Genomic DNA, 27,287 nt, shown 5'->3' with positions numbered 1-27,287 from the left:
TTCATAGTCTTTTTTGTACAAATTAGACACATCAAAGCTGTTACAGTCAGGCTATAAGATCAATATATATTCTCAATAGCCTATTTTTGGACACACCTTTCTCTTTAATGTTCTATGTTTTACCTGAATAATTGAAACCAGCAATTCATGGTATGTTCTACAATACAAATCTGGAAACTCATAGCCAGTTGGATTGTACTTCTCCATCTTTTGTTTCCTGTTTTGTAATCTATTTGATTCCACTGTTGTCCATTACTGATATTTACTTGATAGCCATTAATTGTGATATGATTTTGTCTCTTATTTTATTGTAACTGAGCAGATACTAAAATATGTCCTTAAATATGTCCTCACACGCAGCAGGTCCATTTTATGAACTGAGCCACAAACCATCTAATTGTCTGAATTAAATTGGCCCATTCTGGTTCATAAACATTCCTTTATTCCTAGGACATCCAAAATAGCATACATCATACCCATTTTGAAAATTTCAACTTTTCCTTGACTTTCCTATTCCATGTCCAATGGAAAGAAGAAATTAGGAGCAGTTTCTGAAGTATACAAACTCTTTTAATCGGTGCCAAAAACACATTGCTTGCTTTAAAACAAATATATAAAACATACCAAATTGTTAAACCAATGAACTCGTAAGATTTTTTTCTTAATATAATCATCTGATAAAAATTCTGTACTGTAAATCTTTGTAACACTATATGGCATCCCACGTTATATCATTTCAACACAATTCTATAGAACATTTTGTCTAACTCCAACATTAGATATCCTTGTATGATTTTGAACAGGAAGCAACTCTCAATTATGCAGATGAATATAGTATAGAGAGAACACCAACCTCAGTTGGAATAAGTCTCATTTCCAGAAATATTTCTAGACTCAGTGCTTCCAGCTGTATAGAAAGTAAGAAGGAAGGCCTTTAGAAGTGAAAGAGAAGCGTGGGCCAGCAAGGAATCAAGCAAAAGAAAAAGTGGAAACTACTCTATTCCTGGATTTCTCTATTCAGGCAAGTCACTAATTTACCTAATTTGAATAGAAAAGAGGCTTCAAAGAAGCCTGGCCTTGGAACAACTCATTTTTCTCATGGAAAACTAAGCCATTCCCTCAATAAAAGATTACAACTGGGAAGCAATCTATTGTCAAGAGAAAGAGCTGCATAAGCATTCTCCCCTAAGGCTGCCATGAGGACATCAGTATGACACTGAGGAAAACTTTGGTCAAAATGTCTGAATCAAGGAACTATTACAAATGGTTTTATATAACTGTATAAAGCATTAGTGCATAGACATGTTTGTCAAATTATTGTATTAATCCAGTAACATGTAATCAGTACATTGGTTTGGACATTTGGTACTTTCATTTTTTCTTTCCCCCATCCCTAATTTTATAAAATTATAGAATATAACCAATGGCACTTGAAGATCAACTACTCTACTCCAACTCCCTGTGCATTTCTGGGAAATATTACTGGAATCTTGGCAACACCCTTAACAGAAATTATTTATTCTTCTCTAGGAGGGGAGAGGTGACATTTGAAAAATGCAATCATTCAAACTACTAGGGAATCTTGTCATGAAAGCTGGTAGCATCCAACTCGACCTAAATGTTGTTACATATCAAGCATGGACAAATGAGTATAGGAGATCTCCTGCAGGACCTAATGATCCTACTAGAACACCAGAGTAAAGGATCTTGTTCATCAAAGAAATTTTTCCTCCATTTATATTTCAGAGATGTTTATCTTTCATTCAGATTGTGGTCTGTCTGTTTTTGCTTCTCAAGACCAAGTGATGACAAATTCCTCCCCCATCAGCAAAGAGAGCGGAATAGTAAGGACCTGAAGAAGTGACAAGGGAAGTTAGTTACAATTGCTCAAAACAGTATCAGGTCATCAACGTGAGAAACATTATGCAGTAATATAATTTATGCGGTATGAATGGCCATGCAAAGCAGAGGAGAGAATGGAGCTTTAGATGGTGCACTGGTGCCTCTTGAACACACCAATGCACTTATCTGCACTGAACTACAAAGTTAATAGGGGTATTACAAACCACACGCAAGTTCCTCCCATGTGAATTCTGCAAAGTTTCTGCATTAAATGGAAGTTATTGCTTAGTGCTGAAGAAAATCATCTATTATGACAGTAATTACCTTTCAAAACTAAACAAAAATACATATCCAAATTGATGACTAAAAAGGATGTGTGCAAACTCTCCATCTTCATTTTATATCATTTGAAATATAGGCAATCCTTGACTAACGATCACAAATGAGCCCAAAATTTATGTTAAGCAAGACAATTGTTAAGTGAGTTTTGATCCATTTTATGACTCTTCTTGCCACAGTTGTTAAGTAAATCACTATAGCTGTTTAATTAGTAACATGCTTGTTAAGTGAATCTGGCTTCCCCATTGACTGTGCTTGTCAGAAAGTCACAAAAGGTGATCACATGACTTTGGGACCGGCAACAGTCATAAAAATGAGTCAGTTGCCAAGTGTCTGAAATTTTGATCATGTGACCATGGGGATGCTGCAACTGCTGTGAGAAAAACAGTCATAAGTCACTTTTTTCAGTGCTGTTGTATCTTTGAATGGTCATTAAACGAATGTTTGTAACTGGAGGACTATTCGTATTGGCCTGTTGCTAGCTGGGTGGGAGGTACAGAAAATGATGCCGCGTAAATGCCGGACAGGGCAGCCATTTCTGGGGCTGAGGGCCATATTCAACCTTATGTAGCAAGAAAGAAAGAGGGGAAAAGCAAGCTAAAAAAATAATTAAGTGAAAAATAAATATATGCATTCTGGCTGTAGCAATATAGCAGTGTCTTCTAAGGCAGCGGCCCCCAACCTTTTGGGCACTAGGGACCAGTTCCATGGAGAAAGGTTTTTCTGTGGACCGAATGGGTGTTGTTTTGCATGCTGCCTGCATCCCGCAGATGGGCTTTTGCTTGTTTGCGCAGCCCGGTTGCTGGCATGCCATGGCCCGGTGCCTGTCCATGGGCTGTGGGTTGGGGACCCCTATTCTAAGGGACTCGGAAGAAGAATATTTTCCTTTATTTTCAATTGCTCCAAACTATTTTTTCCTATGTATATCTTAAGCACACTCAACCCAATTTATTATCGAGTAGAACATTTTAATAGAAGAAAAAGCATTGAAAAGATAAAACAATTCAAGAAAGGTCAAGCTAAATTTTACATGAAGGTCCCCAACAGATAGCCAGAATATTTGTCAACCTTTGTTTCTTAACTTTGAAATACACTCAGTTTCCAAGCAGATGGTCACCCATAAATAGTTAGGCAGTTGGCTACTTCAGTGTCACAGAAGGAAGGATTTTGGGGAGTTTCACTAAAGCTGGAGGAGGGTCAGTTTCCCACATCTTGTTTCAACAGCAGAACTAATTTTGAGACTCCTAGGAAGCTTCATTCATAGCTATTGTCTCCAAATCCATTTATGTCTCTAAAATCTTTATCAAAGTACCACTGCAAGATGTTATTTATTTATTTATGCATTCAATTTCTATAGCTGCCTGGCTCAATCAATGACCTTGGAGGGGTTACAATTCCAAAACCATAAAAACCATCAAAACAATAAAGAACTTTTTGAAAACAATAAATTATATTGACAATTGTTGGACTGGGTTCTCACGCAGAAACTGTCTGAAAGGCAAGAAACTTACTTACCTTGGTGTCAGTGCGGTAAGAAAAATCCAAGATGGGGATATCATTTGCTAGGACCCGCCGGGGAGGGCTGGGAACCCCTAACGCTAGCACCTGTATCAGAAGGAGCCCATCTATGTGGCCGCTAAGTCGCACAATCTCATTCGCTAGCACACCCTGCAACAAGAAGAAAAGGAGAAGTCGGTGTAAGTAGTACAACAGGCAACTTTCAGAGGTCGGGGTCAAACTTTTGAAGAAGGCAAGGGACACAGCAGGTGGAACCACGATGCAAATTTGATGGAGTCATGATACTTAGATGCGCATTAAATAATATCCAGATTTTTCTGAGCGTGATCTGTTTTTGGAAGTATTGCCGCATGATTTTTTTTCCCTCTGCCTTGTCATGGTGATGTATGTCGTCCTGCTGTAGTGCAGCCGAATACAACTTCCAGATTTGATGTAACGTGGCATGGTAGTGAAATCCCATGAGATCGTTCTCTTGGTTTTCCCTCCCCCCCCCCCCATATAATTGGCAGTGCAAGTAAAACACTTATAAGCAGCAAGCAGCTAGATCCTCAAAGGATCAGGACAAGAGGAGAGGAATTTTTTAAAAAAACTGACAGGACTGAAATATAAAAGTAAGAAAAAGTTTGATTATTAACAGCCAGTAGTATATAGTTCAAGTGCTTTGGAGAGTGAAAAAGTGGGCAAGTAGCACTTGTTCTACAACCCCATATACCTATCCGTTTTCCTAGAACTGCACAGCAGTTGCAGAGACAGCTCTTACCAGTCACTGGAGATACAGGACTGCATGTAGAGAGGGTGCCTGGTTAAGAATGATCTTTAGGAAGAAACATCTAGCTAAGAAATAATGTGTGAGGATTTCTGCTAGTCTCAGCTTTGTTTTCATGTTTTGGATAACATTGCTACAAAAAGGCAACAACCTTATTAAGGTTGTTAAGTTGCTGTCTATGTGTTAATCAGTCTATCCTTGAAGACAACTGGTTCTGCCCACTGCCTTCCTATCCAATCTCAACATAACTGATCAGTCTGCCCTTTAAAGTACAACCTGCAACCCTCCATCCCTGTGGAACATCATCCTTGCATCGATACAATTGGCTTCCACATTGACACTTTTCCAGAAGATCCTGAAAACGTGGCCCTGCTAGTGAGCCTGGGGATCCCAGAGTGATATGGACCCCATCAAGGGGCTCATATGTTTGTTGTTGCCAGGGGGTGTTATTGTTTTTTTATTATTATCAGGGTTTATCTTTGTAAGCCATCCAGAGTCACCAAGAGTGAGATGGGCGGCAATATAAATTTGTTTAAATAAATAAACAAACCCATAAAGTCCTAAAAGCCTTTTCTGAAGTGAACATCAACTTCTGGAAATCTTATCACTTGCACTTAATATACTGTATTTAATACTCAAAACTCAGCCACTCCTGGCTGTCCTACTTTTTGCAATGTGGCCAAGAATACACCTGCCAAAATTCAAGCGTGGCCCTTGGCCATGAAAAATTGCAGACTCCTGCTGTTAATGGGGACAAAACTCAGTTGTGGAAGGGCACCCATCAAAAGCAAGTTGGCCATTGAGAAAGCAATTCTCATATTCAAATGGACTTAGAACGTCCACAGGGGTTTTCAGCATGTTGTGCCTTGCCGTCTCATCTACTGCCCTGCTATGACACTATTACGCAGATAGGACAGGAAGGGAAACAAGATACTTATGACCACAATGGAGACCAACATTTCCATTGCTAAGCAGGACAGCTGTTAAGTGAGCTTTGCCCCATTTTATGACTTTTCTTGCTACAGTTAAATGAATCACTGTACTTGTTAAATAAGTAACAAGTTTTTTTAAGTGAATCTGGCTTCTCTGTTGACTTTGCTTGTCAGAAGGTCGCAAAGGGGGAATGGAGAGCAAGTCCCTGGCCCACACTTCTGAAGTATTCAATACAGGTAGTCCTCAACTTATGACCATAAATGACTCCCAAATCTCTGTTGCTAAGCAAGACAGTTGTTAAGTGAATTTTGCCCCATTTGATGACCTTTCTTGCCACAGTTGTAAAATGAATCACTAGTTTTAAGTTAATAACATGGTTGTTAAGCGAACCTGGTTTCCTTGTTGACTTTGCTGGTCAGAGGTTTGCAAAAGGTGACCCAAGAACACTACAACCACCTACAACATGACCCAGGGACACTACCACTGTCATAAATACACACCAGTTGTCAAGTGTCCAAAATTTTGATCACATGACCATGGTGGAATGCTGCAACGATTGTGTGGAAAAAAAAACAGTCATAAATCACTTTTTTTCCAGGCCATTATAACTTTGGTCACTAAATGAATGTTTGCTGAGAACTATCTGCACTTGGGAGTAATCCAAACTAGGAAATAACTGGTTAAAATTTAATCTGCTCTGGCTAGCACAGTTTAGCTATCGAGAACAAATGCCTTACTTCCAGACTCACATTTCTTGCCAGAAAGAAGATCTGTGTGTAATCACCCTTCTCAAAGGTCAGCAGCCCTTCACCATCATCCCAGAACAAATCGCCTCTGGCCACCCCTTCCGGCGTCAAAGCCACGATGAGAGTCATTCCATTTGAACGGGACTCTGTGGTTGTGAGAGCAGGCTCCTGGAGAGATTTGCAGTAGAGAAAGAAGCTCTATCAGAGCAGAAAGGCCCCAAAGCCTTCTTCACTTTAGTACAGGGTCCACGTCCGGGAGAGCGAACAAGCCTCATTCTTTTAAAGTCTCGTCCAAAAAGATCCCCGGAGTCCTCCTCCTATCCATCTTTGATAGCACGCACGAGCACTCTTTTTAGCGGCCCGTGATGAACGGCGCGAAGGTTGGGATCCTGTGTCATTCCCCCCTCCTCCTCCTATCCTAAGCAAATCTTTTAAAAAAAACATTCAAGCCAGAGAATCTGCAGCAATATTGGGCTGCCATTTTCCTATTTTCTGGCAAAGCAGCAGGAGAAGAACTGGCGTATTGGACCTACCTGCAAAGGAAGAATGTGACCTCCACGGATATGGACATTGATCGTGTCAAGTGGAGCTGGTAGGAGAATCCACTGTCCCTTGCTGTGGATGACAGATCCCTGAAGGCCCACAATATATAAAAGTCATGTAAGACAAGGTTTGTGCTGCCAAAGCAAGAATCAGACAAGGGAGGCTGGCATCCATTCCAAAAAAAAACTTGACAGAAATCCCAGGCAGTGAGCACATTCAGACTTAGAAAATTCTTTTACTGTAGCTGTTCTAATTAAAGAAGTTTTAGACCCATACGGCACTGGGTTTTTAAAGTCTTGCCTAACCTGTAGGGCTGACGCTATAGAAAAGAACAAGTCTTAGCAGAAGAGCAGGCACAAGACGACAGGCAGGAATAAATGGGTCAACTGCAGCCATGTATATAAAGTTTAATGGCTGATTAAGGCCAAGAGTAACAGACATTCCATCTGAGCCTCTGTGAATGCCAAAGGCCACACTCACCGTGAGGATATCATACCATGTCCCCAAAGGAAAATAGCCAGGCATTTTTCTTATCCCTTCATCTAACACAGGAGTAATGAGGAGCCCAGCTCCCCACATGAACTGCCTATCAATGGTCCACGTATATGTGTCTTGTGGGAACCTGCAAGAACGATAAAAGAACACGACCACTTCAAAGAACTTCTGGCAATCAAACAAGAAGAAAAAGTCATTACAAAAGATATTTCTCCCATGTGTAGATCTATTTCCTTCAGCCAGAACTGAGCAAGAGTACCACCACGTCCTTCTTTGAGGACAGGTAAAAGATTTTGAAATTGTCTTTCAGCCTTGTATCCCACACTTCTTCCAAGTCTTACCCAGCCTGATGTTGAATTCGCGCCATGATGGCAGTTACCTTAAAACTCACTGGGATGGTCATCGCTGAAGACTACTTTATAATGGTTCAGAAGCTAACCTAACCCTCACAACACAGCCATTCTCTGACTTACTCAAAATAAAGAGGACGGGCTACTGTCTCGCCTGTAGAGTGGGCCTTGTGGAACAGGGTGTAAAGATAGGGCAACAGGGAGTAGCGCAGGGAAAAGGCTTTCCTCATGGCTTGTTGGGCTTCCGGGCTGAAGGCATATGGCTCTTGAGACTGCAAAACAGAAAGGCGAAAAATGAGTGCAAGGTTCCTGAGACAGAAACGGCATTTTTTTCTATTTGCTAAGAAGGGATTCAGGAAGTTCTTTCTATACTGAATCTTTTTTTCTTCCTGCTGCTAGCATGTTCTCCCTTACACGACACTCAAAAGAAGAATGCAGTTAACAAGAATTGAGGCATTAAGGCCTAGTTCACACTGTACACTAAAGCCATCATCTGGTTCATCTGCTTCTAGTTTAATATATATAAAACCAGTACAGAAGGCCCTAGTTTATGGTTTATTTTAAAATTGGGACTCAGCCAGGTATGGCTTATTCTATAACCACAAAGAAGCCTTAACTTGATATAGTGTTAAACCAGATAACAGAATATCCCTTATGGCATTATCCCACAGCTCGGTGCTATAGCAGTGATAGTATTAAAGCCACTGAACTTGCAGTATTTTATCAGCAGGAACACGATCAATTTAGACACTACATACTAATTCAGTCATTCATGTGGCAAGATGGTGAGATTTTCTTCTGAATAATTAAGCGTGCATCTGAGTGCATTATAAATGAATCCTATTTTTTTGTGGTTAGTTAATAGAGGATTGACTAAAAAACGAATATGATGCCCTGCAACTAAGAAAGTATGTAGAAAGAGAGATTGTTTTTTCACACACAAGAAGTACAAAGACTATTGTTATGGCTTCCTATGGCAATTTGTATTTCTTTGATTTTTAAATATTATACTGCCTTAGAGGCTGAGCTTCTCAGCCAGTATTCTTGAATCACTAAATTAACTTTTGGCGCCTCGATTGGATAAATGCATGTTACATACATTTTTAAAAAACTTTTCTTATTATAAAGCTAGATTTTACTGTTTGCTCCAAATACAAAGAAGATTGTGTAATTTATTTTCAATTTTAAGAAAGAAGAGGAAAAACCCAAACACATAAATATCATTTATGATATGCTTGCTTGCAGTGATTTCAATCTAAAAGCTACATAATCATTGATTTACAATGAAAGTAAGAATACTAGCCTTGGCTACAAGCTTGACAGGAAAAAATTATAACAAATTGAAGCCTACTTCAATTTTCAACTTGTTGAAAAGTTCATGGGCTTCCCTTAACACCCTGTCTTTGTACGTGATGTTGTTAGAGAGACCAATCAAATTCTAAGAAACGGTTCACTACCACCTGATTTCCCATATAACCTACTTAAACTTTCAGTTCCCTAAACCTGGTGCCTCTAGATGAGTGGTCCCCAAACTTGGCAACTTTAAGACTGATGGACTTCAACTCCCAGAAATCTCCAGCCAGCATAGCTGGCTAGAGAATTCTGGGAATTGAAGTCCACAAATCTTAAAGTTGCCAAGTCTGGGGACCCCTGCTCTAGATGTAGTAAGATTATCGCTCCCAGAATGGCCTGCCAGCCTGCTGCTTTGCTCCATTTTGTCACAGCCCTCTCCAATGAAAATAATGGCCAGGCAGACGCAGGGACATCATGCTTACCTTGCTTCCCCGGTCATTGTGGTTTCGCATGAAAGGGTAGAATGCGCCCAGTTGGGTCCAGCGTACACACAGCTCTTCCGTTGTGCTGTTCAGAAACCCACAGATGTCAGCCCCGACCAATGGCACTCCATAGAGATTGAAGAGCAGCATTGCTTTAAGAAGACAGATAGTGTGGATTAGGAAAAACCTTGAACAGTAAGCTCTAGAAAGCAATAGGAGAAATGCTGAGGAAGCTGGAGGAACCACAATATTATATCTTTCCAGATATAATCTTCTTCTGATATATTTTTCTTTCCAAAGGAGATACAAAAGAAAAACTCCATGACAGACAGGCAGGAACTTGGAAAAGTTCACAAAATTGTTTCTACAAATACTTGTACCTGGTATACTGTAGTATAAATGCTCCCAAACGCTTATGACATCCCCAGTCCAATGGCCGGCATAGTGTCCATGGCTGGCAAAGGTAGAACGTGAGATCACAAATGGACGCTTTCCTCGCACTTTCACCAAAGCACTGAGAACAGAAAAGATGTAATCAAAGGACCTCAATGGATCTGGAACCTGGAGCTTTCACACTCCTAACTAACTAATATAATATGTGATCATATTAAGAGCAACTGTGTTCTTTTCGCTGAAGATGTAAAGCTGTTCAATACCACAGACAATACTGCTACCCTTCAAAAAGATCTTGACTATGTATCAGAATGGTCAAACAAATGGCAACTTCAAATCTCAACAAATAAATGCTCTGTCTTACATATTGGCAAAAAAAAAATCAGAAAATAAAATACCAGCTGAATAGTCAAGATCTTGTTGATGATCCAAGCTCTGTAAAGGACCTTGGAATACTCGTCTCTAATGATCTAAGTGCTAGAGCCCACTGTAACTACATAGCCAAAAAGGCATTAAGAGTTGTTAACCTAATCCTACGTAGCTTTTTCTCTGGTAATATCACACTACTAACTAGAGCATATAAAACATTTGCTAGACCAATACTCAAATACAGCTCATCAGTCTGGAACCTACATTACGTATCTGATATTAACACAGTTGAGAAAGTCCAGAAATATTTCACAAGAAGAGTTCTCCACTCCTCTACTCGTTGTAGAATACCTTATGCCACCAGACTTGAAATTCTAGACCTAGAAAACCTTGAATTACGCCGTCTTTGGTCTGATCTAAGTATGGTATATAAAATCACACATTGCAATGTCCTACCTGTCAATGAATACTTCAGCTTCAACCATAACAACACAAGAGCACACAATAGATACAAACTCAAGGTTAACCGCATCAAACTTGATTGCAGGAAATACAACTTCAGCAACAGAGTGGTCAATGTCTGGAATACTCTACCTGACTCTGTAGTTTCTTCCCCAAACTCCAAAAACTTTAACCTTAGACTGTCTACTATTGACCTCACCCCTTTCCTAAGAGGGCTGTAGGGGGCGTGCATAAGCACACCAACGTGCCTACCATCCCTGTCCTATTGTTTCTTTTATTTTTCTTATATGTACCCATTTCATGTATTCATAACTATGTATATACTTATACCTATTATCTTGTAAGCAATTGACAAATCAAAACAAACAAACAAACAAACAAACAAACAAACAAATAAATAAATAAATAAGCCCTGGTGGCACAGTGGTTGGAATGCATTATTGCAGGATGGCTCTGCCCACCACCAGAAGTTTGATCCTGGTGGGTTCACGGTTGACTCAGCCTTCCATCCTTCTGAGGTTCATAAAACGAAAATCCAGGTTGTTGGGGGCAATATGCTGACTCTGTAAATTGCTTAGCGTTTTACCACTGTAAAGCACTATGAAGCGGTATATGCTATTGCTAACTGCAAAAGGTTTAGAAAATACTGAAAACACTGGAGTCATAGGTTCTGCCATAATAAATAATTGCCTTTCAGTTAGTAGCTTAGCTGCAACTTAGCTGTTGAGATAGTTAATTCCTGTCGCCTATACCAAAATGCATTACAGGTAGTCCTCAACATGATTACAAAGGAGAACAACATTTCTGTTGTTAAGCGAGGCGCTTGTTCAGTGAGTCACGTCCAGTTTTACAATCTTTTTTGCCATGGCTGTTAAGCAAATCACTGTTGTTAAGTGAATCATGGGGTCATTAAGTGAATCCAGCTTAACCCTCCCCCCTCCCCCATTGATTTTGCTTGCTAGAAACCAGCTAGGAAGATTGCAAATGGCAATCACATAATTCCAGGACACAACAGCTGTTGTAAATACATGTTGATTACCAAGCACACAATTTTTGATCACAAGATTGTGTCAATGCTGTGTTGGTTGTGTCAGGACCGGCTGTAAATCGCTTTTATCAATATCGCTGCAACTTTGAACTATCACTAAACAGGCTACCTGTATTATCTTTAATTTGAATAAAAAAAGACACCCCATTTCTTGGGCAGAATCAGAGGAATAATTATCTACCTGGCAGAATTCCCTTTCATACTCACTCGTGTGTTGCAATGGCTTCAGTCAACCCATAAAGGCTGTGCAAGTTGTAGTGGGAAGACAGGTACTGCCTACTGGAGGCACAGAGGGTTTTTGCCTTCAAGGTTCCACCCAGCATTCCTGCAAATATAGGGGGAGAAATACTATATAACCAATGAAATTGTGGAAGCCGCCAGGCAAAAATGTGTGAGATGTGAAGAACTGAGTTTTTTACATGTCCCAGGGAGCTTTGGATCCCTGGTTCCTGGCATAAAGACATCCCTCCTTGATTACTTGCATCTGGGTCTTACAGGGAGGAGGCTAGAAGATTCATAGAGAGCTCACTAAGAAATTATTCTATATCCAGTCTCAATGCAACTAGACTTGAGTCAGCTCTTGACTGGGTGCCCCCAAAACTAAAAACATTGAACAAAGTCAACAAGACGTCTTAAATATCCAGATTCAAATGTTTGCAAAGGTAGGCCAAAGAACTGTCGAATGTTCAGAATCCATGTTTGCATTTTTCAAAAGCCACATGCATCCAGTGCTTATGTATCATTTGTAGCACAGTTGTACATAAAGTTTATATGTCTACAATGTATTTCAGTCAACAATATGTTTATTTTCCATACTGAAAATCAGTAGAAATTATGCTATTAAGTATATTCTTTCAATTTTATTTTAAATCCTTGTAAATTGTACGCCAAATCTTCCTCACTATAGGTTATTCAGCAACTATTTATTGTTCAATTACCTGACAGGTATTTGCCAGAATTTTTGCAATGTCCTGTTTTATTAGAAGCAATTAGTTGTCTGCGTAATTATTTAGAAATTGTGCTCAAAAAGAAAAAAACAAAAGCCCAGCATGCATTGAATCACAGTTCCACCAAATTACTTAAAGAGCCTCTTAAATACGCAATGGCTGGTTCATAGAGTATCCTAAGCCAATAGGTAATCTGTTTGATTTGATCATATGTTAATTCAGTCACTGCAGTTTATAAAATATGGTTCAGGCTCAATATTATATATAAATCAGAACACTCTGATTTGTTCAATTATAATTAAAACAAACTATGGTTTAAGGCAATATTAAAAGCCAGACACAAACATGCACACACACGCACACACACACACACACACACACACACCCTAAGAGCTACTGAGTGGGAAGACAGATTTCCATCTTATCATATTTATCAAGATAACTGTTAACTGAACTAAACTGAAACCATGTTTTAACAAATTTAAATTTAAAAAAAAAGGAATATAGTAAGTATTTCGTGGGTGGACTTATCCCACTGTTTTGTCCTTTTCTATCCCTCAAATTTGATTTCACTTTTTTTTTAGTTGTCCAACTAGACCAAGGGTGTCAAACTGGAGGCCTGCGGAACCGGATGCCTCATGCACAGTCCCCAGCTCCGCAAAGGGGAAAAATGCCACAAAATGTCACGTGATGCCATTAGTTTGATACCCGTGAACTAGACCATGTTTGTCAAAAGCATCCCCTCCAAACAAGCTCCTCCTCCTTTTACCTGGTACATATGGGGGGTTTTCAAGCTTGTTGTTTGGACAATCTTCCAAGGAACCATCCACAAAATTTGATGGCTCATTCATGTCCTAGAAGAAGGAAGAGAAGGAGATTCATGTGTCCTATTTTTCTAAATTAGAACTTCCAAGACAGGAAACTCATTTTAAAGAAGCAAAAGCATCATCAACCAAAGAGAAAGTCTCCCAACTGTTCAACATTCAAGTCCCAGGATTGGAAACTCACTATCCACATGCCATCAAAGGGCACTTTGTCATGGAAATCCTTGACCATGTCATACCACCACAGGTGAGTCTCTGGGTTGGTGAAATCAGGGAAGACAGTAGGCCCAGGCCAAACCTGGAAGATAAAAACCAGAGCTGTGTGTCTAAATCAGTAACCCTTCTGTATAGGCTACGGTGATGCATTTTAGTGTATCTTTGGAGCAATAAAAAGATTAACACGCTAATTGTCAGAATAAAAATACATTTGTTTGGAAGTTGAACCAATTGCCCTTTCATGATATTGTACAATAGTGAAACTACAAATGCAGCCGCATTCAACATGTGTATCTTCATATCTGGATTTCAATGGTTCAAGATCAAAGGAAGACATGAAACATGTGAGAAATGCTCATAAGGGAAACTCTCTCTCTCTCTCTCTCCCTCTCCCCCTCCCTCCCTCCCCCTCCCTCCCTCTGTTTTGGCCACGGAGTTTATCTGTGCTGGGTGGTGGTGGCTAAAACACTAATTACCAGAACCAAACACTTGGCAGACAAGACACACATTAAGACTGAACTATGCACCCTGACTAAAGTACTGACAGCCAACGGCTTCCACAAAAGCAAAATCACCGGCTTGATCCACAAAAACACACTGAGACATAATAGAGACCCAGAAGATGAACAGACCCATGGAACAGCTGTCCTGCCCTACATAAGAGGTACCACAGACAAAATTAGTAAGATACTACACAGACATCACATCAAGACTGCCTTCAAAACAGACAGAAAAATAGCAGCCATCCTTAGAAACCCCAAAGATAAAATTGACCTGGAAAACCAAGGCATATATGAAGTCCCCTGTGCATCATGCCCGGCCACATACATTGGACAGACCAATAGAAGAATAAGTACCCGCCCGGATGAACACAAAAATGCAGTAAAAAGCTGGAACACACGTCCTCACTAGTTCAACACATGGAAGCCACAGGTCATAGCATCAACTTCAATGGCATCAAAACCTAGCCACTATAGAAAACCCCAGCCACAGAATCATCAGAGAAGCCATAGAGATTGAAAAAAGACCAGAAAGCATGAATAGAAGAGATGATTCCACCAGACTGTCAATCATTTGGAAGCCTGCCACTCACAAACAAAAAGTATTCACACCACAAGCCAGACAAACACCTGGGCACAAACAGATCCCCCTGATACCTCCAGCTCAAACACACCCCAACCAGGCACCCAGATGAAACCTAGCTTCCTAACTAATCATAGCCGTCCATTTACCTGGAGCCAAGCTGCACTAAAGGCCTCCAATAAAGTAACACAATGTTGCCAGCCAATCAAGATACAAAAAGAGCCAAAAACAGACAGAAAATATTAGAAACACCAATCAAGCAGAACACAGCAAACTCCAAGACCAATAAACACAGACCAAGACTCCCAACCAATCAGGATGAAGAAAAAACCATTCTGGCACAGCAATAGGCTGCCCCAAATTTAAATCTGAAACCACTGTAAAAGTCTGACTCACAGATGAACACTATACAGAAGCCTGATGATGGCAGATGAGATTCTGCCAAACGTTGCTACAACTTTAAAAGCACAACTACAATGACGTGGGAAAATACCCGAACAAAGCTGAATGCCATACATGTAAGTACCGCGAAAACTTAAGAATATATATATATATATATATATATATATATATATATATATATATATATATATATATATATATATATACATACATACATACATACACATACACACACATATATACATACATATACATACACACACACACACACACACACACACTTTTCCCCACTTCCCTTTGTTCTATTCTTTTTTTGTGGTCTAACTAAACTACTACAGATTTACATTTCACCATATAGCACCTCCCTCACCGAAGCCTTATCCTTTCTCTACCAAGGCTCATGGCAGGAGTATCCAAAGAACTGGTCACTGGCTTCAAGATGGCAGGCCTGGCTGTGCAAATGAAGCCCACTACTTTTCAATGTGTTTCATTGCATACATTTAAACAAGAACAGGGCTTTGACTGACACTCCTGCCATTTTGAACCCAGTGACTGCTTCTGCACAGGCCCATGTTCATGGGTGATCCATCAAGTCTCACCCTTCCAATCAAAGGTTGTCCTGTTGCATTAACGATGAAGACCCCCCGCTTCAGGCCTTCATCATAGGGCCTATAACTCCCAGGGGGGCTGGTGCTGCTGATCCCTGGATCCTACAAGGAAACAGAAGGAGAGACATCTGTTTAGTCCTAATGGATTTGATGGGAGTATGAAAATGTGAAGGGCACAGGACACAGTTGTCTCAAGCAAAGGAACAAAGCACAAGGCGCTCTTTCAAAACTTGGCAGTACTTCAGAGTTGGGAAACAGATTGTCAAAAAAGCACACGAGGCATAGGAAATGAACATGCCTTTATTTATACGTGGAGAGTCCAGATTATGGCATTTTCACAGTGGGAAAAACAGAAGCAAACGTGACATTTTAGGAGGAAGAGGAACATCCATTACTGAAGTTGGGCAACAGCACACAGCTTGTGGATGATCACATTCTAAATGCAAAACATGGGTGGAACATTAAAAGGTCATAAAGAGAGCAACCTGTTACATGAGTATGGAAAGTCATTTGTGCTGCTGTTGCTTCTTTAAAAGTCTAAATACATGAACATGTAAAGTTCTCTGTGGTTTCTAGGTCTGTATAATTTTCCTTTCTACTCTGAAAAGCAGAGATGGGCAATCTGAGGCCTCAGAGATGAATGCCGTTTCCCAACGCTTTATTCCATTATTGTTAAAAATCTAAAATGTGGATTCCTGCCGTTGGAAACAGAAACCTAGTCCCATCACAATTTAACAAGAACTCCAAAATCCCTCAGGGGAGGATAAAAAAAAATCAGACCACCCCAATCTTATTGAAACATATAAGAAAGCCACACTGATATTGTACTATCACCTGTCTGTCTCTCTTCCAAATTTTCAATAGAGACTCCTTTGAAAAAGCTACTTTCTTCATTGTCCCAAACATAAATGACTTTTCCATTCATATGACCCCCACCTATTAAAAGATTGCAAATGTGACAGAACACAGGCAGAACATTGGGAAACAGACTTACAACCATAACTGAGCCCGATTTCTGTTGCTAAGCGAGATATTTGCTAAGAGAATTTTGCCCCATTTTACGACCTTTCTTGCCACAGTTGTTAAGCGAATCACTGCATTTGTTAAATTGGTAACATTGGTTGTTAAGTGAATCTGGCCTGCTCTCTGACTTCGCTTGTCAGAAGATTGCAAAAGGTGATCACATGACCCCGGGACACTGCAACCGCCATAACTAGGAGTCAGTTACCAAAATTCTGAATTTTGATCATGCTGCAACAACTGCAAGCATGAAATATGGTCATTTGTAACTTTTTTCAGTGCTGTTGTAACTTCGAGCAGTCACTAAACAAACACTTGTAAGTTGAGGATCACCTGTATTAGTTTGACTCGGAGAAGGGGAAGAATACTGAGAAAATATATTTGAGTCCTGTAAACGTAAAAGCTGGGAAGCAACTCAAAACAACTTTGCCTCGATTCTGTTAGGTATAAGCTGAGATATTGACAAGCTTTCAAGATTTTGTCAAGTTACCATAAATGCATTAAATTACATTCCAATACTTCTAGCAACTGATCGGGCCTTCTCAAATATAGGCTGACATATGACAAGGAATTCTGCCTTACAGAATCTCCTACCAAACTAGGAATATTTCCTAAACTGGAAGACCTAGACTGCATTTTCCTTGCAAAAGACTCTCTACTGCACTAGGGAGGGCTGGACATAGAACTGCATCATCTACATTTCATTTAAGTCAACTTCAATACAGCAATATTTTGGTGGGCAAATAGGTGCCAATATAAATCCAATATATTTTTATTAGATAAAATAAATCCAATAAATAAATAAATAAATATTTTGAACCACTGCAAGGGAAGCCCCTCAAAGGAGAATTCAAGATTCATTAACTTACCACAATCATGACATACCTCCGACCATCATGATGGAAATCATTCACCATGTCTGGCATGTCCTTGAAACCGTCCTTGTTGAAAGTGAAATCTCGCTTAGCGTCCATATAATCCAGGTCATTCCATTGTACGTCCTATGAGCCCAGGAACGAGATTCCAATGAGAGCAAGTTTGCATCCCACCTCACTTTTCTCTATGAACAAATATTCTATTTGAGTGTTACCCTGACATGGAAGCTGTACTACTTCACACAGGTTGAGTATCCAGATCACGTTAGCCCATGATCTGTTTTATAATGGTTTATTAAGTACATTATAATTAGCTAAGTTAACACAATCCATTAATCCACATTCAACCTTGACACAATCTATTAACCCTCATTTGCAAAAATTGATGTTTGAATTCAGAAAACATTCCAAGCTAAAACCAACTCAGAAGTTTTGGCAGAATCCCTTTTTATTTTACTGTAATATGTAGGCTTTCTTTTAACTATTTATTTACACCCTGCCTTTATTATTATTATTATTATTATTATTATTATTATTATTATTATTATTATTATTATTATTATTATTATTATTATTATTATTCCTACTCCTACTATAAATAAGTCAAGGTGGCGAACATATCCAACACACCTTCCTCCTTCTATTTGCCCAATAACTACAATCCTATGATGTGAGTTGGGCTAAGAGAGAATGACTGGCTGGCTTTTATGGCTAAGGCAGCACTAGAACTCACAGCTTCCCGCTTTCTAGCCTGATGCCTTAACCACTAGACAAAACTGGCTCTCTTTTGTATAGAAATATTTGCTAAACTGTATCGTTTAACTTGCCTTCTCCTTTATGTATTCATTAATATGAATTTGAGCCTAAGTTTATAATAATTCATTTATAATAATTTTGCTCTTGCATCAATTGTGTTTCTTAATCTCTGATTGCAGGTGATTGCCTGAGGAATTGATTGGGCATCGGAAAAGAACCTCTGAACTTAATAAAATGCAATCACATTATGGCTCAGAGAAATATATGAACCAGTCCAAGGGTGAGAGAGCAGCTATAATCAAAGGTAATTCAGAGAAGGCACCTACCAGGGGGAAAAGAGCTGTAGTCATGTTTTTCACCACTTCCCGTGTAATAGCAGTGGAAGTGTATCCCCAGCGACAGAGATGGAATCCGAGAGCCCAGTAAGGAGGCATGAATGGGTAGCCTAGAGGAATTTAGAGAGAGAAGGAGGGAGGGAAGGGAAGGGAGAGAGGGAGGGGGGGGAGAGAGAAAGAGGGAGGGGGAGAGAGAGAGAGAGAGGGAGAGAGAGAGAGAGATTCAAAACCTCTCAAAACTATAGGCACTCCCAAATCTATCATAGCAAAAGAATTTAAATAACATACTCACAATATGTCTGAACCTTTCAACCCCAAACCCAACCTAGCATGGCTATTTTCAAGGTTATGCTTATATCTAAGACCCTGCTTTGGATTGCAGCTTAGGCGTATAAAGGGCTGCTTCTAATACCTAGGCTAAGTTAGGATATGGAGTAGAGAGAGAAAAATGTCATTGCAGACCCTGGATTTAGAGTCTTCATAGATAAAGTGATTGTTTTTAAAAAATGTAGAAAGGGCAGATAAAATAGACTTAGCACATTATTATCAAACTGTGGATTATCATTTCTTCAGAGAAGCCTTTCTTGAGCTGATGCCTTGCTTATGTTTTGTACAGTATATCGGCTGGGAATTTCTGAGAACTAAAGATGTCAAGCATTTAATAAGCAAACTTCAAAAAGGCAGTTCAAAGGCTCTTCTCAATCTCTTCTCCATGCCTTTGTGTGTGTGTTTCAGGGGGTGTGTTTTCAGAAATGTAAAAAAGATATCTTATCTACCCCAAACTATTCTACCATGGTAACTGTTGGAGGGAGTTCTTCATGAAGGATACATTTTCAACTACTCCAATGTTTCTCAACCTTGGCAGTTGAAGCCCATATATCTCTGAAGCACATACATCTGCCAAGGTTGAGGATCACTGATCTATTCTTTCCTGAGCACCCACCATCCAGATGCCTGGACTTCAAATCCCAGAATTCTGCAGGCCACTGCTAAGAACTTTGGAGCTTAAAGCCCATATGACTGCCCAGATTGTTGAGGGCAATATGCAAACAAGGCTTCTAGATTGTAAACCTCCCATAGAGTGCTGTAAAGCGCTTGGTGAGGTATATAAGCCTAAGTGCTATTATTGGAGAACATCCAGATTGGATAAGACTTCTAATTAGTACAACAGAAGCCTGAATCAGGGTTATTTCTCCCATCTCTCAGATTTATAAGTGCTCCAGCACCAACACACCATTCTCTGATAGAAGTCCATAAGCTAGAAGAGCCGGAGATTTTCTGGCGGAACACTTCAATATTAATGACAAAAGTAGTCATTGCTTTCAGAAGTGTTTAGTAATCACAGAGAACTACTAAATAACTTTCTTGAAAGGAAGCCAGTCCTCAAAACGCTTCCTAGCTTCACACAAGGGAAGATGCAAATGCTTACCAATAACATCCATGTACTGGTGCACCACACTGCTTGGATCTGGGCCCAAGAAGACATAGAAATCCAGGATACCCCCAGTAGTTCTCCATGTCAGAGCTGGACTGGGCTGCAGTAACACATCTACAAGACAAACAGTGGCTTGGAAATGCTACTAGAAGGACACAGCATACCACCTGTACATTGTAGAAATACTAGCAGGATTTTACTCCCATAACCTCCATACAGCCATCGTATTCCATTATCATACACTCAGCCTTGGTTGGCTGCTTAATGGCTACTCTTGCCTCTATGCTGACAAAGAGCTGTTTCCCACAATATAGCCAGTTCCCTTTAATTGAAAGAGGTACAAATATTGTCCTTTTACATTCAGCAGATGTTTAACTATGGAGGAAAGAAAAGGAAACTTAAATAGTATTTGTCAGATCAGAGCCTTAGTGTAATTAGCATAATAAACGGCCTTAATTCTCAACATAAATAGTCAGGGTTACCCTAGTATACAGTGTAAGTAATCACAAAATAGCAGTTAATAGAACAAGCTAAACTGTTGAGGCTAAAAAGCAATTACATGAGCCAAACCTTAATTAGTAGACCAGTTTGATTAATAGACAAGTCTTGTTTGCTAGTTAAGGGACTAGGCTAGAAGCCAGGAGAGTGTGAGTTCAAATGCTGCCTTAGCCATGACAGCCAACTGAGCGCCCTTGGGCCAGTCACCTCTCTCAGCCCAACTCACCTCACAAATACAAAATAAAAAAAGTCAGAATCTCTGCTCCAAATCATAAAATGGCTCCTTCAAATACACATGGCTTTGGTACACACAAATCATGGTTAGGTTATTTTGATCATATCTAAGCTTGACCTAATAGGGATGTGATCCGATACAATACCTACCCATAGCATTGCTGTTCAGTAAGAAGACTCCGTGGGCCAAACCACCCTTTTCTAAAACCACGTAGAAGGGGTGGGAACCATACAAATTGGCAGAGGGCTAAAAACACAGAAATAATACTGCATAAGGTCAATGCTGTATTGGACAACATGAACATTTCAGCAATGCCTTGAGCTTTTAGCACTTCTTTGGTAGTCTCAAACAAGCAAATACTTTTTCTGTGATGGCCCCTTTACACTATTTTAAAAAAAATCAAGTGTCAATTAAATGACAGCCTAAAAAGTCTATCAAGCAATTGGATCAAGCAAGCTTTTGACTCTGTTTTCCAGGCTTCCACAGATAGAGGGCCAATCACCAGTACAGGATTATATCTGCCATGGTTCATGCCAACAATGTGGGGTTTCATGGACAAAGGATATGCTGAGAATGCTCTCCAGAGCTCTCAAAAGCTTTGCAGAGAACTACGGTTCCCATAGGAAGAAGAAATTGCAGACTAAAGCCGATTAAACAGTAGAATGCCCAGGTGGGATCTGTCACCTAATCTTGCAATGTGACACTATTCAGAATTCCAGCCAAAACACACAACTTAATTCTACTTGTCATTATTTCTTCTTCAAAAGACCCTGCTATCATATGGCCATTGAATATAACTCACATTTCACCGGGTAACTGTATGCTTGTGGTTTTTTTTTTTTTACCCCTCATTATTTCTAAGTTTTTGCCAACTTTGCACAAAATACTGGAATTATTCCTACGAAATTTGTGCATCGGTGCATGCTAAATCTGATCCTTAGCCCTGGGCATACGAACTTAAGATCAGATGATCACTGCATACCATCCTGATTAAATTCTTAAGAGACCCTGTCCTTTCAGGAAACCTTGCCACCCTCCTGTCATTTACCACAGGTGATATGTCCCGATTCCACAAAGTAATTTTGGTCCAATTGACATTCAGAGTAAGAGGGGTCAGATGTTCACCCAGTCCAGAGATGAAACTTGATGGCAGAGCAGTGGAGATCTGAAGGAACTGGTCAGCATAGAACAGAGGAGCCACAGTAGTATTCAGCCTATTGGGAGAAAGTGGACATTTCCACCAGCAGTTTACAAATAAAGCCCCCTTTTTCTTTGACTTACCTCAATCTTTCTTGGAGGCTACTTCCAAATTCCTAATCTAATCTAATTTAATCTAATCTAATCTAATCTAATTCAGACACTGGTTGCATGGTGATCTAGGCAGGTGTCCTCGTCCAAGAGGATGCTACTGCATGCCTGAATTCATCTTTAAAAATTCAGTTATGGAACATGAGGTTCCCAGAGATGCTCCTATCTCTTATGGGTTCAGTATTGTTCAATAAAACTATTGTTTCAACAAATCTTCAGGACAGCAATAGCAATAGACTTATATACCGCTTTATAGTGCTTTACAGCCCTCTCTAAGCAGTTTACAGAGTCAGCATATTGCCCCCCCAACAATCTGGCTCCTCATTTTACCCACCTCGGAAGGATGGAAGGCTGAGTCAACCTTGAGCCTGGTGGGATTTGAACTGCCAAATTGTAAGCAGCTGGCTGCAGAAGTAGCTTGCAGTACTGCACTCTCACCACTGCGCCACAGAGGATGATTGTGGGCATTCATCTATTTATGCTTATTTCTGAAATGGTTACTCAATTGTTTGTGAAAGGTTCTATTTGTGGCTGTCTATTTTTGATACATGGCCCAGAACTGGCCTGATTGAGGTATCTGAGGGAAAGACCAGAAGAATGAAATCCAGAGTTAGAGCTACTGCACGTCAGAAAAGATAAAACTCAACTCAGTGTCTCAATAATGCTGGTTAGAGATGGCTATTTCACATATTATATATTAAGTACATTGCTTTATACTGCAAAATATAAATTCACAAATGATACACATACCTATTTGGAAGATATGCACATACATCAAAAGCCTGTAAATCCTTTCAGGTGAAGGCAAACTCTGGAGTATAATATGAAAATAGTCCTTCAACATCCAGAACAGAAGCACTAGTATAGCGCTCTCGCACTCTCTCTCATTCTCCCCCCTACACTCTCTCTCTCTCTCTCTCACACACACACACACACACACACACACATACACAGAGGTTTCCCTATATTATCGTGATACAGCTATTCAATCTTCATTAGAATGATTTTCTGCTAGTTAAATACACTGAAGTAGAGGACTACTTGGAGCAGCAAAGTCCAGAGCTACTTACAGAACTTGGCCATTGGATTGTCGAAAAACAATGAGGCCAAAGGGATCAGCAGAGAACTGCACAGAATAGAGAGTCGAGGATTCCTTACTGGTGGTCTTGGGGGTTTCTAAAGGAACTTCGTAGCGTTTCCTAGCTGGATCCTTAAGCTGTGGTGGAAGAGACACAAACATTGTGCGATGCTACTCCAAAAATTGATGGTCAGAAAAATCCAGTCAAGTTTCAAAGGGACTTGGCTTCTACTTCAAAATTATTTGTGAGATGAAAATTTGAAGTTATAATGGTATGGAATTTGAAGTTACAATGAAATCCAGCTCTTCGGTTCATGAGGGCTTTTTATTGTCTGGTTAATTGATTGCCCACCTTTCAATTGATCTAATATGACATTTGATATTCCTGCAACTGGACTGTTATTTCTAAAACAGACATCTATAAGCAGAGCCATTTTGAAATAGTATAAAATAAAATCAAGGCTGCATTCTTATATGATTTTGCTTGGAAATAAGCATCAATCATTTCTGAATTGGTAGCAATGCATTTTATTTATAATTTCTGTTTTTAGATTTCTGAAAATATATACATAATGAATAAGATAGATACTTACATCCTACATACTTACAATATCTACATAATGTATTTGAAATATTAGCATATGCTGGATGTGTTTTGGTTACAGAGAAAAGCAAGGAATTAATTATGTAACTAAGAGTCACCAATCACATAAAGCCACTATGCATTATCATGATTTATTGAATAATATTAGCTGATTTATACATATTGTCATTGGCTCAATATCAGCAAAGCAATATCAAAAACTTCAGTTCTTTGCCGCCATCTAGTGATAGCTTAGTTTAGGTAGAGCAATTCTAGCTAGACCATAATTATGCTTCATGCAGTATATTGAGTTTATGCAAACTATTAAGCTAAAGCCAATACATTAACCTGATGTATGTACCCAGCCACTTATTCACTTCATTAGCCTTTGAAATTATTTTTTAAGTGCTAAGATTCATAAGAAAGTGAATTCTGGTCCTGGCAGAATTGCCAAAGGCACATAGCCTGGCAATAACCTTCTCTATTTAACTCGAAAAAGACTTTTGCTAGGATTAGAGCAGGAAAAAGCAAAATTGGAGGATCATGGGCTTTAATACTGATGTCACTAAGAGACAGGTTAGGTACAAAGAACTTGAAAAAAAAATCTAGAACCTTGCTGTTATATATGTTGATACCAGCAAGAACACTTTATGCACAAAAATGGAAAAAATACTCTAATTCCCACAATGGGTGGTGAATGGCTGATGTACTAGTAGAGATGGCTAAATTCACTGCTCCAATCAAAGAAAATAACACATCCAACTTTATTTCTCCTTGGAAACCATTTCTAGATATTTTGCTTGAGATGGAAAACAATGAAAGTTTGACTTTGGGTTTTTGTGGATTAGATACGGTACATTTTTGTTATAGAAATGGCTACTACATAGTAAGTATGAAAAAATAAAAAGTTGATGCTGTAATGTTATTATTTTATTCTGCTGTGCTAAAAAGAGTTGGAAGTCAATGCTTTTTCTTTTTTTCATTTTAGCCTACGCTTCTTTTTTCCCTTCCTATTTTCCCTACTTTTTTCATTTTTAATCTTATACTTTGATAAGTTTATTATGATACAATAAAATTATAGCAAAAAAACCCCTAAGGAATAGGTTCAGTGAGAAATTAAGAGTGGAAATGGGAATTAGAAGCCCCCACTGGAGAGGGGAAACTGCTCCATCTCTTTTGTTAAGTAGCCCAACTTTGAAAAATGCTGAGGGTGGTAGCGTTAAGAGAAGGCACAGGAAGAGTTTGCCTCCCAACGGCTCCTGTCTCCCATTCTCATTCTCCAACCCTCCTCCCAACAACATGGATTAAAATCAATTTCTGATTTTGGCAAGGTTCAGTTTATCCTCCTTTAGATCTTGTGTGCCCAGTTTTGATGTTTGGGTGTTCTGTTCTTAAAAAAATAACAAAACAAAGTTCATTCTATCACAATGTGGTCATTTTGTCACCAGATTTTAATGTCACAATCTCAGGGATCTGTGGAGTTATAAAGACGTATGTTTGGTTAATGTCAGAGTGTCTTGAACTTCCTTAAAAAAAAAAGAAGTCCCTACTCACAGTGAAGTGAAGCCTCCCCTTGGTCTCAAAGATCACATCCAGCTGCACATTCATGATGTCATCTGGCATGAAAGAAGGGACCCTGCGGATCAAGTGGGCAGTGTAGCCAGTCTGGGTGGCAGTTAGGTTTGTTATCTTGTAACTAGAGTAATTGGTAGGAAAGAAACACCATGGCTCCTTGGAAGAGACAGGGACGTAACAACATCCCCGAGCTTGACATTCATCTTGAGAGAGAAGCTTCTCTGGGGCACAATCAAAGCGGCTGTCTGGAGGGATGTTGCATTGCTTGGAGGACAGCAACAGGGGTTCCAACTGTTGTTCTAGTTTCTGTTGTGGTACCTCTGAAACCCTGTCTTGATTCTTACCCCAGTGATCACCCTCTCTTTTAGAAGCAGCTATGGCTGCCTCTGAGGTCCTTGATAGTCCAAGCAGAGTGATCGCAAATGCTAGAGTTGAATTCACCAGCATTGTTGTGAGCTTCTTCTTCCACCACAACCTCTGTCAGGTATTGAATTAGCATGGACTTCATGTGATTCAACAAGCAAGAGTTTGTTCCTCAGGAAGTAATAGGACTGGTCATCTCCAGCTGTAGAGGACATGCAGAACAGACATGTTAATTCCTGGCTTGTGCTAAGATACATTGTCCAAATTGACTATTCTTTGGAACCTAACCCTTGTGTTCAAGTTGGGAAGTCCCAGATGAATGTATGTCAGGCCTAGAAAATCTAAAAGTTACTCTTCTATATTCAATATTGATACCCATCAAAACAATGATACCCCACTGTTGTGGGCAAAAGGCAACAGGCCTATTGCTAATTTTTCCTTCTAAGTTGTATCAATCATGTAAAGCTACAGGTACTGATTTCCTGCAGAAAAATTTCCTGTGTCAGGAAATCTGACAACAATCTTGAAAGCGTGAGCATTACTTGGAACAGAAAAACCAAGAAAACAGAATTTCCCTATAGGCAAAACAGACCCCATGTTGCCTACAGAGATACTCTTATCATTACATTATGACTCAGAATACAATCTATTATTTAAAAGTGATTATACAATATTAAGTGGAGATTATTCATGTTTTATTATTTAGAAAACGTAGTGAGAATACAAAAATGTTGTATCGATATTAATTACAATTGTTAGTACTGTTTTTCCAAGCATAAATTTCTAACTGCCTTTTTGGTTTCTCAGTGCTGATTTGATCTAATGGTTGAGGTACCAGGCCAGAAAGTGGGAGACCGTGACTTCAAGTCCCGCCTTGGGCATGAAAGCCAGATAGGTGATCTTGGACCAGTCACGCTCTCTCAGCCCAATCTTCCTCACAGTTGTTGTTGTGGGTAAGGAGAAAGAAGGTGTGTTGGATATATTCACTGCCTTGAGCCATTTATGAAAATAATAAAGGGGGGATACAAACACCCACACCCACACCCACAAACAAATTTGTGAAAATGTGATCACTGTAAGAGAAGAACCATATTCTTTTGCAGTAGCTAACAATCAGGAACCTGACAGAATCTTTTCAAACTGACAAATGTTATTAAAAGACATAGTTAAGCGTTTGTGAGTTACAGCCGACTTTCTCAGCTGCATCTGACGAAAGCTTCTGCCATAACATGTGTTAGTCTGAAGAAGTGCTACCAGATTCCTTCGAATTAATGGGAAAGTGTACAGTAGGGTGGTTTTTTTCATACTCGTTGACCCTGACCAAAATAAATCCCACAGCAATCCTGTCGCCTAGCCCGTCCCGCCTCCCTTCACAATTATCATTATCTGTGCCAAAAAAAAACCAAAACCCGCGGGATTTCGGGCAGCCCCCCCCCTCCCCAAAAATATTCACTTACGCGGAAACAGACAGAAAAATTCCGCAATCAGCACAACGCGAAAGAAACAGGAAGATGCTCAAGAGTTTCCAACGGAGCACGTAAACAGCGGGTCACGTGACCAACTCTCC

The 27,287-nt window shown here is 39.6% G+C and overlaps 1 protein-coding gene across 1 annotated transcript; it reads right to left on the bottom strand.

The window, feature by feature from the left end:
- Positions 1–419: 419 nt before the first annotated feature.
- GAA (alpha glucosidase) lies at positions 420–27,287 on the bottom strand. Its single transcript, XM_026667269.2, has 20 exons — positions 27,178–27,287; positions 25,337–25,922; positions 23,192–23,337; positions 21,862–22,027; positions 20,963–21,059; positions 20,075–20,194; positions 18,637–18,755; positions 17,549–17,680; positions 15,651–15,761; positions 13,535–13,648; positions 13,296–13,380; positions 11,787–11,904; positions 9,688–9,821; positions 9,308–9,459; positions 7,656–7,804; positions 7,168–7,309; positions 6,678–6,776; positions 6,148–6,312; positions 3,697–3,849; positions 420–1,852 (listed from the first exon to the last, which is right to left on the bottom strand). Exons 2-20 carry the CDS (start codon positions 25,802–25,804, stop codon positions 1,793–1,795), a joined length of 2,730 nt encoding a protein of 909 aa, XP_026523054.2. The 5' UTR covers positions 25,805–25,922; positions 27,178–27,287; the 3' UTR covers positions 420–1,792.

This window comes from Notechis scutatus, chromosome 2 (assembly GCF_049901735.1).
Source record: "Notechis scutatus isolate UNSWTSFEM ecotype Mainland chromosome 2, rNotScu1.2, whole genome shotgun sequence".
Classification (NCBI taxonomy): domain Eukaryota; kingdom Metazoa; phylum Chordata; class Lepidosauria; order Squamata; family Elapidae; genus Notechis; species Notechis scutatus.
The sequence above is the reverse complement of the archived record's forward strand: the minus strand, read 5'-3'. Positions and strand labels throughout refer to the sequence as shown.